Source organism: Rhea americana, unplaced genomic scaffold, assembly GCF_003343005.1.
Source record: "Rhea americana isolate MKP2758 unplaced genomic scaffold, rheAme1 scaffold_54, whole genome shotgun sequence".
Lineage (NCBI taxonomy): Eukaryota > Metazoa > Chordata > Aves > Rheiformes > Rheidae > Rhea > Rhea americana.
In genome coordinates, this window is record NW_028186690.1 from 1,556,836 (window position 1) to 1,571,753 (window position 14,918).

Consider the following 14,918-nt stretch of genomic DNA (forward strand, 5'->3'; position numbering starts at 1 on the left):
TCTCACTCATGAAAATCTTCTTTCTTTCTATACTACCTGTAATTAAAGTAAAACAGCCATCCTTATCTCACAAAAGCTCTTTAAATTCTGCAAAATTCACAAGAAGACAAGGATGGATACACATCACCTCATTCCATCTGCTCCCTCACTGTTATGGATACCCACATCATCGTTATAAAATTAGAAAGCTCCAATTCAAAAGACAATTATTATATCTTGAGTAACATTAATACATTTATTTAATTGCAATTTACTTTTCATTCATAAAAAGGACAAAGTACGGTCCTGCTCTACTCATTTGAAAAAAATGATAAAAAGTAACTAAAAAACAATTCAAAGTTCGTCAGTATCAAATAATAGTAATATCAAGTTTCCTGAAATATAAAGAAACAACAAATATGTCTATCTATATAAACTTTAATTAAGAACCTTGCATTTTAAAGCAGATGATACATTAGTTAGTTTTTCTTGACARCAGTTTGAAACTGAAGGTCCCAGTCAAATTTATACAATTATGTGAAACAATGAAAAACCTGGAACTATCTGATCTTTATGTGAGATCTACCTCATCTGTGTTGCTGATTTAAAAAAGAAGTGGCTCTCCCTCCCCGGTCATTTTCATGCAAAAACTAACCAGTTTTGTTTCTTACACCATGTATTAGAAAAGTAAAAGGCAATCATGCATTTGGCAAAAGATTTAGTTGTGACTGTAGATTATATAAAAATGAGTCATACTGCAAAAGAACCAAACTGAATAAAATACAATGAAACATAAATTTTTGTACAGAAGGCTTACACCATATTAGTTTCTTATGTATGAAGACAGCTCATTTTTCTTTCAAATAATTATACAATTTATGAAACTCAGTAGTGTTTGACACTTTGACATTCCTCTATAGGGAAGTTATCACTTTCACCTATTTAAAAAAGTTTCATCTTGTAACAAATAGTTAAAATGAAACAAAAACAGTATTATTGATATTTCTTAATGAAGACTCTACACTTTTACATGTAAATATATTGTACAAAATTATACAAATTAAAGAAGGGGGTGTAAATCATTAATAGACCTATTCCTGCTTCATGTAAATATTATTATTATGGACCTCTACAGTATCAGTTCTAAAAAGATAAAATCTATTTCTAAGTAGCTAGCAAGGTTGTGCTAATAAAATATGACTCAAAGCTTATAATTCTTGAAGCATCAGACATTGCACTATTACTTGAGCCAGCTGATTCAATATCACTGTGTTTCTTCAACATTCACACTCAAACTAAAGTCCCAGCACACCATGGAAAATGAAAGGAATGTGCATTTCTTTAACAACTTAAAAAAAACAACAAAAAAGGCTGAAACACTGTAGACACAGTCAGAACAAAAACATTCTCTACCTCTAATAGCATTCCCAGTTTGCAAAGGCCATAGTTAACATTTAGATTCAACTAATAGCTGGGATCTGACGTCCATGTATTAACATATAATTGGATTATTCAGGATTCTATCAAATAGGGAAACTGTCTCCGAACTTTAAAACTCTTATTTACAACACTATGAACATTAGAATAATATCAGGTTCTTGAAAAAGCATATAATTCTCCCAAATGTAGGCCTTCGATACAGGAAGGTAACACCTGGTATCTGCAGCATAAAAATGTAAATATCATAATAATATTTGTACTGTGCTACTCTGTTTTGCCATTTATTCTATATCTTTTTCTTATATTTTAAATCTTTTCACTTTAAAAAATAACATAAGTTTCCTACCATTTCATGGTCCACTTGGCTGATCTATCCTGTACTCTATTTTCAAGCTACTAAGTGCTCTTATTAATACCTTAATAATAATAGAAATAATAATCAAAAAGAAATATATAGTGTTGCTTCTCTGAAAGCTGTCATTTCACTTCTACAATCAGCAATAAAGACTGTAGCAGCAAATTCTGATCAGAGTAAATTAACTGCAACAGAGGGGCATATGCAGTCATTAGTATTATCTCTATAATAAAACTGAAATAGTAATTGATATAAAAAATCAGAATTTTTGAACAGAATTATTTTAAGAAAAGAATATGGTAAATCTAGCATCACTGAAATTGTTGGCAAATTCTTTTAAGTTCAGCATGCTATGAATATCTCAGGTGTTCTGAACATATTTAAAATAAAAAAAATCCTGTGTCACTGAGTTTTGTTTCAAATCCTTGAAATTATATTCAATAGCCTCAAGAAATACAGCTCTAAAAATAAATAAATGTTTTTGCTTTGACTGTATCTCTAAAAACTTGTAATCCCAATAAATGGTGGTGATGCCATTCAAAAATATGCAGTACACAAAACATATAAGATAGTACAGACAGACGTAGTACTCTTACATTTATCACATACAATCAACATTTCAATCTYTATTATATTTCACAATTTGTTATTCAAGTTAAAGCACCTACATGTGGTGATTTTACTTTCACTGTACAGCCTAGGTTATTGGGTTTTAACACTGTAACTTGCCCCATTGGACCAAATCATGCAACTGTCACAGATCAGCGTAAGTGTTTCATAAGGCATATTGGAACAAGTTAAAAATCATTTCTTATCCTTTCAAAAGTTGATCTACTTAATGGAGGAGTTCCTCGATGCCTCAGTCCTCTTAAAGTTCATAGGAAATCGGTAGGGTAATTCATTTTAAAGTGTAATTTATTTGGCTTAGGATGGTGCCACGGGAATCGGAAAGAGTTGCAGTCCTCGTGTTCAAAGGGAGTCCTTTGCCGGCGGTCGAGGGCAAGATAAGTCGGGCTACATTCAGAACTCCAGGTAAGCAAGGACACCRAGGGTCGGCAGCAACAGGCCGAGAAGCGTCGGCGGGACCCCAGCGGCGGCACCTGCACATCGAACAGACAACACGGCGTTGGTTTTACTTTGGCATCACCCATGGCAAACAACCCCGGGCGCAGGCACCAATTCAGGGTAAGAAGGCTTGAAAGCCAGCTGGCATACCTCAGCCCAGCTTCTACCTGTGTGGATAATCTGAAGTGGATAAAGAAATTCGCTGCAGTACAGTGGAGGACTCGGTGTTTTGTTCTGCAGGAGTTGTTTATTCAGCGTGTTTATACAGCCAGCAAGGCCATTCAGAACACATCAGCGTATTTTGATTTGGATGGTCTAACAAGCCAGGAGGTTATACCAAGAGGCAAAAGGTCAAAATAAATATTTAAACATGTGAAAACAAAATTAATGGAGTCTTTGAAAAGTGATGAAGCAAAGAGACACCTTTAGAAATGTTAATGTTATTATGATCAGCAATAATCTGAGTGATGTTAAAGAGCCTGGTCCATTTGTTTACCTGCTGGCTTACAAAGTCCAGATGGCTGATTTCTAACAGCTTGGCATTTGCACATTTATGTCTGTTCAGGTCACAAGAGTCTTTCTTAGGCAAATATTTTAAGACAAAAAACATGAATTGACATCTTGCAAACTTTACGTGACTTGTTCTGACAAACAGGTATAAGAATTGCTATTGTGTTAAAATAACTTATGTCATCATGGTCCAGCTCCCTGTAAACAAGTTTCCATATTACAAAATAACCCAACCAAATTGAGACCAACTGGCAGCTTTGCTGTCCGTCTCGGAGATAAGCCAAAGACTGTCTCAAAGGCGCTGGAGAATGGGCTATTCTGGCATCCCAGAGAGGCTCCTCTAGTGGCACCGTGTAAGTGAGCAGTGTGGGCCATAGGTTATTGCTGCCGCTGCTGAACATAGTCTAAGGATAGAAATGTTTGCAATTAGCTGTGATGGTCACAAGGAGCTGCTGGATCCAACCTACCGGAGGGATCTGCAGCAAAAAGTTCTGACTGAAGAAATCARCAGACTGAAAAGGCACATGTGAACTAAACAGCACAGATTGCAGCAGGCAGTCCTATTTAGTTAATATCAGGGCACAGTGTACCACATTTCAACCAATCTTTCATAGAATTTAAAGCTCCAAAAGACCACTCGCATTTTCTTATCAGAACTTCTTGCAAGGACAAGTAAATTGCATCACCTGGCCAAGCATCACACCTGCTTCTAGAAAGACAAGTCTGTAGGTTTTATGTGTGTGCCTGATAAATTTCTGCATCTTTCAGGATAAAGACCTCGATTCTTCACTTTGGGTCTGTCTCAAACCTCCTATTAATAAAGTGCTGTATGAAMCAGAAGTTAGCAAAACAAGATCCTGAGTGTGAAAAAAATTTGCTGTTTTGAAATGAAAATATGCCCAAATAAGTATCTGAAAGTTACCATCAAGAATTTATATTCCTACCCRCAGTAATAAAGAGGAAATAAGGAAACTGGATGGAAATGAAACTAACAGATAACAAAATACATTTTTTTAGAAAGTATGTGGACTAAGCCCAAATCAAGAAACTCCAAAGTTCATCAGCTCAGCAGTTAACTGTGGCTATATGAAACTGATAATATTCAGTCATTTGTGCCTCCTACATAAACAATTGCAGGGTTCATTTTCTGAAAGGATTTTCACAGTATATCTCAATGCACTTTGACTTCCTTCTGATCACCCCCTTCTCTGATGTACTATCCGTGTACTATTTGCAATTCCAAGATGAAGTTTTGTCCTCCAAACAAGTTTTACCCAATAAATGGTCACATACAGAGTCTTTATCTTTGCACTAGGTGAGCTTTTCCATACTGGCATATTAATATACATTGCTCAACTCATTGCAGCAATTCCTTTGAGTTCTGTACATATGCAGCTATGTGTAAATTCCATGCATACACTCAAAGCTGTTGAGTTTATTATTTGCCCATGAAATATTTAGAGGATTACACCTCCACACAAGCGAATCTCCTTGGCTAAAACAATAGGCAGGGCCAAAGCCTCAGACAAGGACTAATGCAATGAAAACTAGCAGGGAGGAAATAAAGGTAAAAACAGCAGAGTTTCTCATTGGAGTGGAGGAAAACCAACAGTCCCAGCTACCGTCCTGCCCACTGCCATTTGACAGCCATCTATTTTTCTACGAAAAATTCATGGCTTAAGCCATAAAATACAAATGTGTGGCTTGGGCCATAAAATATCACAGCACGCTACGGTACAAGCCAATGTCTTATCTCGGTGCCTATAGCTGTGGRGTCTGGAAACGGATATGCACAAACCAAAACACATGCTTTTATTTTAACTTGAGTCCTCCCATCTGAGGGCTGCACTTGTGTTGGCCTCTTCAGGAAAATCTGGGCCTCCTTGCAGAGTCATTTAACTGAGCTCTGAGCAGCCCTTCCCCGTGTTCATAGCACAACCTCTTCTCCTCAGCCCTGCCATTTCCAATGACGACTGCTTTCAGGCAGTTGTTTGAAAGCCAGCTGGGAACATGTGTCAAACTTGTGTGCTGCTGATTCTTTCCCCACAACAGACTTGTGACAGGGCTTCCCAAGCCAGAACTAATTCCTGAATAAAATGGGAAGAATCAGGTTCCACCTGATATATATACATATTACCTGTACATTACTGGAGAGAGGTTGGTCCAACGACCTTTCAGCCAAATCGTCTCTAACAAAGGTGCTAGAGAAGTGTGCCCTTCCCTGCCCAGGAACGGAGGGATATTTCTGAGGTGACAAAATACCACATGATAGGACATGCCTGCAGTTGTTCAGGTGAGGTATGTAGAGCTTGTCATGTCAAAAATCATTTAACAAAAACAGGGGTAACGTTTGCTGGTCACTTCTGAAGGGACAAGTGAAAGAGCAGAGGGAAGTGATTAATAATTCCGATGGACCAAATGATAGGCTCAAGAGTTCTTACTCCTGCTTTATGGAACTTTGCTGTTTTTGCTGTTTTTACCAAGAATGCATGGATTTTGCAAAAGCAGAATATTGGGAAATGAAAAAGTTAAAGCAAACAATACAGACAGAAGAATTAGGGAAAAAAAGGCCTAATGCCTGATGTGTTTATGGGGGCTATTAGAGAAGCAGATCCAAAATTCAATGTGTCCTGACCTACTGCTGAAGCTCTATGTGGACTCCATCAGAGATATATTCAGAAGATGGCGTCCAAGATGTGGCCAACTGTTTCCCCTCTTGTTTCTAACACGAAAGGTGGAAACAACTGTTCTTACATGATGCAGGTTTTTACATTGTCCAGCCAGGGAGAAAGTTCACAGCATCTGCCATGAAGCCAGAATTGCAGGGCTTTTGCCACAGGATTTACTATCAACTTCAACCATATTCCTTTTATTCTCCTATTTCTAGGTCCACCACCTTACTCCTCCTGACTCTGCTTATCACTTAAATGAAGTCTTTCTGTTTTCCACTCTCATCCTTCTCCCTCGTAGTAAACTCCACCTTCAGATTTCTCTTGCTYCATACCTCTCAAACTCTTCTCTGCTCCCACTCCCACTCTTTCCCCTACTACTGTAAGGCTGCTTTCTGAAGTCAAGATTTTTTCTTAATACTTTTCTGATATCCAAGTACTTGTAAAACCAACACAAGAGATCTACCAATCCTTTTTCATCAGCTCAGTTCAGCTGTAAAAAATATGTTTCTGGGAATAAGAAATGAACATAGAAAGCAGTATATCCACTACAATAGAAGATAAAATTAAGGAAAATATTGGAAGACCACTTGTATAAGTAAACATAAAGAGAGGAATGTTATACTTCAGATGAATGTATGTTGATAGATGTTCTCATATATAACAACTGCAATGGCAGTTTGGCAATCAGGAAAGTTCTGGGATATATTTATCTGTACTTTTCAGTGATTTATGAGACAAATGAGTCTTTTCTGTRGTCTTTATCCCCAAATATCAAAGCAGTGGTTCTTAAAAAATGAACAACAGCCACAGAAAACAAATTCCAGACTTTGTATTTAAGACTATCCACACAAAATGCATTCTACCTTTGTCAGGATAATGGGATAATGGGATAATGCAGCTGGAAAGACTATACTAAACTCATATTTTGAATGCTTCTAATGTATGAAAACATGGAAAAAAGCTTGCTGAATGAACTTGAATAACAAGCAAGTATGTGGAAATTTCTATTTGCATGTAACTATTCTAGAAACAGAAAGAAATAAAAAATCTTCCCCTAAGAAGTGCTCTTCTGGCTCTAGATTTAATAGTTAGCAATTCACCTTGTTCCATACAAGGTGCAGATGTTGTTGCAGAGATTCTTGTAATAGCTCTCTGTAATGAAGCCAATTAAACTCTTAATCAGCAAGTTAACAGAGCAATAGGAGGACAAATACACATTAAACAGATCTTCTCTCTCTCTCTCTCTCTTTTTTTTTTTCTTTTTTCTTGTTGGATTATTGACCCACTTTTCAGGAACTATACTTTATTTTACTTCAAATATGGATCACCAGAGCATGACAGCCTGTATTCTGCTCTAATTCATGAATGGAAATTTAATGYAAGTTTTGCCTGAGTACTGACTGCAGGATTTAAGACTGTACAATAGAGTAATGCAWTTGCAATCTGTCAGTTTTAATAATCTTTTAAAAACTAGAAAAGTGCCAGATAAAGATACAGATACACACTAATGAATGTGTACAAAAACCCATGTGGATGCAAATTAAAACAGAATAATTATAACATTTCTTCTAAGCTTGKCCAGGTACGGGCTGGATATATTCAGCATATAAAGCTGCATTCTCTCCTAGTATTATAATGTGTGCTATGTCTCTCAATCAGCAACTCATGTGTCCCATGTACATACAACTGCAAACTACACTGACCACAATAGAGGCCTATTACTTAACTGCCAATAAATGTAAACTCAGCTGCCTCTTCACCTTCACATATATTAATGTTTATTATAGATTCTTTCTGCATGGACACTTAAGTAGAAGCCCAAAGGTAAAATTTTTTATATGTACTTTTTAAAAGTAGATATCCAACAAGTAATAGCAAGAACACTTTGCAGAGGTTCTTCTGTGACTAAAGAACCCATGCAAAAATCTAATTTGTATTTCATACACACTTTATGAGCTTCAGGATAGATTATGGCCTAGGTCAGATATGACCTAAAGGCTTATCATACCTCTCAGCCTCTACTCAAGTCTCTCAAGTTGTTAGCAATCACTCCTGACAAACTGGCTCACAAGATGCACTAGGAGTACGACCAGACCAAGTAAGGCCGAATCAAGTGTTCAGCTAGGAAGAGGTGTTCACTGCTGGAAACTGCCTGCTGGAACAGCAGAAGMAGCATTGAGTTTTACTTTAGGCTAATTCTAGTAGCTTATCCATATAAAAAAGTGTATCTATGATTACGCAAATTGTCAAGTGTGGCAAAGCACCTGGCTGTAAATGCTCCACACATTAATGTATTCTGCATTGTCTCAGAAATTATGAGTGGTGAYTGTTCAGAGAAAGTTGGTCCTCCTTTGGTCATCAAGAAGGGCTAATTTTTCAGGAAGAAAAGGGAGGCCAGGAGAGAAAACATTTGCTCCAATTTTGAAAAGAAGAAAACGGATAGATATTGTCTGGCCAGCTGGCAAGTCTGGGAATTACTGGATCCTTCTTCCTGGGGATTAAGGATCCTGCTTCTTCTTTTCAAGAAAATAGGAATTTGGGAACATTTTTGCAAATAAATACATCCCAAATTTATACCAGATATATCACTCTTCACTTTGCAAATAAGCTGTATTTTTACAACCCACATGGTAAAATGAGTGAATGGTGCAAACAATCCAGGAACACAATGTAGGTGAATTAAGAACAAAARTATTACAATTTAAAATTTCTGTGATCCTGGGAACAGATGTGGTATGTCTAAATACATTAAATGCTTGCCTTAAAAGTCTTTATCTTTCAGCTTGGAACGCTGCTCACACATCCCAAGATAAAGAATACCATCAGCATCTACAACAGCAGAARTGCCCAGTTTCAACGGGCTGGAGCACAGCACTCATGGCAGGAAGAGACCACTGTATCTCCCCAGCATGTGACCAGGCTTACCATAGGCCATATGGTACAGCTCATGAAACTGTTCATGTGCCACACAGTTATCACGTAGAGGTAAGCCAAATTATTGCATAGCTCTTGAGAAACAAGGAGGTCGARGAAGATGGTACAGCCTCTCTCCTGGACTCTTTAGGAATAGCCCAGGAGTGGGCTGTGAGGTGAAGCAGGATATGGGTGGTAAGATGAGGGGCTCCCAAATCCCCACTAACCTCAGTGGCCCAAGACTCCCAGGTCTCCCTAGGGAAGGGAACTCCAGAATAGAAGTGCTCTGCTGGAGCAAGGATTAATGGAAAGGACCAATGGGCAGCCCMAAACCCAGCCACTGATGTGACTACATCATGTACAGATAACACTAGACATAAATATTTACACAAACTATGAGATTAATGTCTCTTCAGTTGAAACTTCAGGGATAAATTTCATCTCCAAAATGATAAAARTTCTCAGGTCAAACAGATTTTCATACTTCCGAAGAAGAAAATTTTAAATTGATCTTTTGTTAGAATTTCTTTCTTAATAAATTTTTTACTTTGCCTCCCCATAGTTAAAAGCCAGAAACACTAAACTTGACAATATCTCAAACACTCACATCAACTTAGATGAAAGATGTTTCTGACATTTTCTGCTTAGAATTAATATTCTTCCCTCCATTCYCCACTGGCTTAATATAATTGTGTTCAACTGGCATAGAGTATAACTAGCTTTAGAATATGGTCGATATCTAAAGTAAAATGCATAGGTATTAATATTAAAAGGCAAGAATGTTTTCAGGATATTAGACACCTGACAAATGAGTTTGTCTTTTAAAGTCCATTAAGTATTCTGAAARGGGCCTGGAGTGTTTTAAGATGTGATAAGATGTACTGTTTAATACATTTACAGAAGGAAGGCAAAAATACACACAATTATTTCCCATATTGTCAYTAACATTCAGTATTTTACAAATATGCCTTATGTCATAAGCGAATATATGATTGTATCTACTTTTAGTATCTGTAGTAACAAATGCATCTATTTACACATTACTACCAGCTGCCAAATAATCACAATATTCTATGGMTTTAATTAAACATTTACCGTTTAATGTTCCATCAGTAATTCTGAAGTTCAGAAGTTTTACAGTTCATAGGAGCACCTACCTCTGGGAGTCATCTAGTCTGACCTCCCACTTGTAGCAGGACTTGYGCCAACCTTAGATCATGTCAGTCACAACTTTGTCTAGCTGAGTCTCAAAAATCTCCGAAGACTGAAACTGTGCAGGCTCTCTTAGCGGCCTGTTRCAGTGCTTCACTGCCTTCTTGGTGAAGTTTTTCCTAATGTCTAGCCTGAACCTCCCAAGTTGCAATTTGTGGCCACTGCTATCTATTAAGTTATCTGCTATGACCAAGAATTTGGTTCCCTCACTTTTGTAACTGTCCTTTAAGCAGGAATGTGCTTCTGTTTGATTGGCCCTCTCCATCACACTAAAAAACTTTTGCATTTATTAAGGATTCTGTGATACTTCCTTAATACTAAACTAAGGAGCTGTGCGCTCTCCTAACTGCCTAAGAGGGTTCTTGAAGTCATTTGGACTTTGCCACTGAAGTCACTGGAAAAAAAGGATCATTACTGCTTTTCATCAGAAAATCGCTGGGTAATGTTCTGTTAAGAGAGAGAGGCTTCATCTAAAAATGCTTTACAGCAGAAGTCTAACCTARGACTTCTGAATCACTCTCCATGGAACTGAGAAAGAAGGTAGTCTGGCTAGGTTAAGTGCACAAAACTGAGAAGTATGAGTATGCCACCACTCCAAGGCACCCACAAAAGGTAAAATAAATTGTATACTTTAACATACCACAAGAATTTGAATAATGAAGTTGCACTGCTTGGTACTGAAAATTAAAAAACATAATAATTGTCTTAACTAGAAAGGATTCCCTTTTTCATTCCTTCACCTTTATGATCATGTCTGCAATCCTGTCTAGCTTACTAAGAGGAAAAAATTAATGAGATTAGTCTTCCAAAGATTACTTTAAATCACTCTAAGCACTAGTTGGCTAGCTTTCATTTTTCAAAGTAATTAAAAATACTGTATAAATGTAATTCAACAGTAAAATGTCCTACTAAAAGATGAAAACAGACTTTGCATTTGTAATAAATTCAATCATTATGCATTAAAGAAATTACAATATTAAAGCAAAAAATTAACCTTGGCATTCACTCAATAAGCTATAAGATTTTTTTCTGTGATATTCTTTTTGCTGTGTTGTTACATTTAGGCAAAAGCGAGTTAATATAAATAATGATCTTTCAGATTTTTTTCTACTTTCTTCTAATGACATGGCTAACTGAATATAAAATACCCAGCATTTTGTTTCAGAAAATAAAAGGAGTATAGTGTTCCTGTGCTGGTCTAATAAAAAAGAAAAGCATGATTTTAAAARTATTTATTTATTTTTAATCTCAATATTTGGATAAATTAATGAGTAAGAATAAATCAGCCAAATCTGAYTTGAATGCCAAACCTTTAATTCATTGATGGTCCTACTGAAACAGCGGCAACCAAAAGCTTGCTGGAATTTTTAACAAAAGAATTTCTAACTGCACACTGAAACACAATTTATTTTTCTTTTTCACTTTGTGCATTTTAAAATTCAGTTGCTGTCTGGTGGGTAATATCCAAACTGCTGAAAACAGTAAAGAAAATACATTAAGATTTCACAAGAAGAACCAATCTTTCTCTCATCAACTAAATATTATTCAAGCATTTTACACATTCCTAAATTTGGGAATATAGGATCAGCTTTAGTGAGCCAGGTTAAAGGCCTATCTGACTCAGGACACTGACTCCAATAGTAGTCAATRACAGTAGAAAGCAAAATAAAATTTACGGCATGCAGACTATGACTTTCCCCTTATATACTTTCCCGTTTTTGCCAGTCAGGAGCTCTTGAGTCAAAGGCTGAATGTAAGACATTGTTTCAAATAAAGGTTGATAAATCTATCTCCAGTTATAACTACAGCATGCGCAATGTCCTGTCACAGGAAGGTCCATAATTTAATTTTGTGCCATATAAAAACACTTTGAGTGTTTCAATCTGCTGCTGCTAATTTCATTGAGTGCCTTCATTCTCATATTGTGAAGTGAATAATCTTTTCCTACTCATCTCTTCCTTACCATTCATGATTACCTTACTATACCCTATTCTAGCTGAAGACTCCTTGCCTCTCTAGCTCTCCTTGTCCCAAATTCACTCCACAGCACTTGCCGACTTTCTCTATACTTTTTAGTTCCTCTATACACTTTCTGTGGCCTAACACCAATTCCAAGAATATATCTTTTTCTGGGATAGTCACATCTTCCTGTAACATTCTCGCAAACTTGAGAATAGCCAGCAAAATCTCCAACATGTAGCAAGTTAAAACATGTAACAAGGCGTAAGAAGTTGCCACAGCTCTCTTTTTTATTAATCTTTAAAGGCATTACAGAGTTCTCATGACTTTATGCAATAGCCCTCAGTGGGGATTTTGCTGGCAATTCCCAAGCTCACAGACAGGCATGTAGCAACTGAAACTGAACATGAAAAGCCAAGCACGGGAGGAAGGTACAAGGTGCTTCACGAGACAGTAGTTATTTTTCTGTTTTCCAACTTATGGAAGCTAAGGATTCCTGTCCTGTTAGTATTATCATGATAACGAATAATCTCTACTGCTTTTGCTTTGTATGATATTGTTCTCTTAAATCTCTGTTGTGTTATAAATACATGTACACATACAGACTTGTCTAATTTYTAGCTATACAGCTGCCACAGCACAGGTCAGTTATGAGCATTGTGGCTARCAATGACATTGTGCTGCATTCACACTTTCTCATGTAGGCTCTTCCGTATAAACAAACATAAATGACAAAATAAACAGCATCAAGAGTATCTTAGGATAATGCAGACTAAACAGTATAACTAGGTAAGAAAACATTTCCACACTCCTTCCTGCTACTGCATTTGAATATGAGAAAAAGGAGATATATAAGAAATAAAAATTCACRAAAATTTTGTCAAATCTTAGCTGTCAAAGAAAGGTCTGGAACTAAACAGTACCAATAAACTGAACTGTGATGAAATCAAATGTCCTAATGAAGGGAAAGCAAGAGAAATATCAGGAAATGATGTTTTAGGTAAATTTATGTATACAGGTTAGAGGCTATACTGCATATTTCCTACTTCATTCTTAAGCCATGAGACAACAGCCAAATGCATTGTTAAAATTACATTCTCATACAGGGCACCCTTTTTGGAAGGATATTTTTAGTTTCGTAGAATATTTTTGCTACATTCTTGTCAGAATTGTGTAATAAGTTCCAAGTTCAATATTACGGACTTCATACAATACATAGCCAGATAGATAATCTGCTTTCATAATCATTCGCTATGATTTTACCTGTTTTCTCCTCTTACTTACACAAGAGATGGATGTTTTGGAATTATAATCGAARGACTTTGATTATACCACATTAAAAGTGAATGATCACCTGATTAATATGTGCAATAAGTATTAATGTTCCCTTTAAAATAACAATAAAAAGAAATAAAAAGATAAAATAATTAAAATTTTGGGATGTTGGTTGATAAAGGGCAAAAATATATATATTTGAAGGTTCATGGTATCTTCATTTTTTCACAATACTTTCACAAATCAGAATTTCTCCTCCTCCCACATGGATGAAATTTTAAAATCTGAGAGCTTGAATCTCTGTTTCCTTTCTCTGGCATAAATTAACTCCACTGTGGCCAGCACAGTTACCCAAGTGAAACGAGAAAAGAACTAAGCACCGTATGTTTTTAGTTTGTTTTGACTGCAGGATTGCTTTGATTACATTAATGTTAGCATTATGACACAGCATGCAAAAAGGAAAGCATGCAAGAGACAGAAAAATCCTAAGCTTTAAATATATTTAAAAGGAAACAGATAAGCCTACRATCAGCCCCTGAAACTGATTAACTCCACTGGTTAAATGAGTAGTTCCAACCTTCAACTGGGTATGGTATCTCAAGACTGAATTTTAAATCATGTAGCTCATGAATTTATTATAACAGCCTTAAAAAATATCCCCAAATCCCTAACTCACTACATCAGGCACCAGTTAAAAAGATGGCAAYAGTTTATGACTATATTTTACATTTATTTTACCAATATGCTGAAATGCAGCYCAGCAGATATGCAGTAAATGATTTTATGATAAGCACTTACATTTCAGGATACACAATAAAAAGAAAAGCATGTGTGATGGCTGTGTTTGGCAAACTTTGACATACTTAACTAAAACTGTATCCAGTAGGAATTTGGCTGGTTATATGAGAGCAAAGTTGCTTCTAAATGTTTACCTCCCACTTCAGCCTATGCCTAGGTTTTCTGGGAGAACGAGAAGAAGGAGAAAAGTTTGTGCCTTAGGTGAAGGGTGGAACTAGAAATATAAAATTTTCTAGTTTCTTTTGTATTTGACTTTCAAATAAAACCTATGCTACCATTTTTTTTTTAATAACCAAAGTTGTAGATGTTAGGGCCAGTCAGGGTTCCTGAACTAGATATTCTTGTGCCCAAACCACTGGAAGACTTAATTTAGCAAGTGCTTAGAAGTGCTCAGMGCACATCTGTGGCATGCTGACAACCTTGTAGTCTAGCACAGCATWGCAGCCACTGAAACCAGAGAAATGATTTTGGTTTGCCAAGGGTGAATTCAGATGCCTGAAATATAGGCCAGAAGATGCCTTCTGGTGTCCTGCCTGGCATCCAGCTGCTGATCCAGAAGATCTCAGGTCTCCTGTCAGGCCTGCCAGAATTGTCCCTGGCGCTCTAGTGCATCTCAAATACTACAAGAAGCTTATGTTTTAGCATCTGAATTACACTCTAGATCACAATTGATTATAATGGAAAGTTATACACCAAATTCACAGGTGCACCACATATATTATCTTGGATTTGAATTCAAC

General features: G+C 36.5%; 1 protein-coding gene across 1 annotated transcript in view; it reads right to left on the reverse strand.

Moving 5' to 3' along the window:
- Positions 1 to 999: 999 nt before the first annotated feature.
- The window catches only part of CNTN1 (contactin 1), a 172,518-nt gene continuing 158,599 nt past the window's right edge, over positions 1,000 to 14,918 (reverse strand). The window contains exon 23 of the mRNA XM_085318503.1: positions 1,000 to 2,874. Within this exon, the coding sequence (XP_085174629.1) occupies positions 2,795 to 2,874 (80 nt within the window). The 3' untranslated portion in view covers positions 1,000 to 2,794. The remainder of the gene's footprint in view (positions 2,875 to 14,918) is intronic.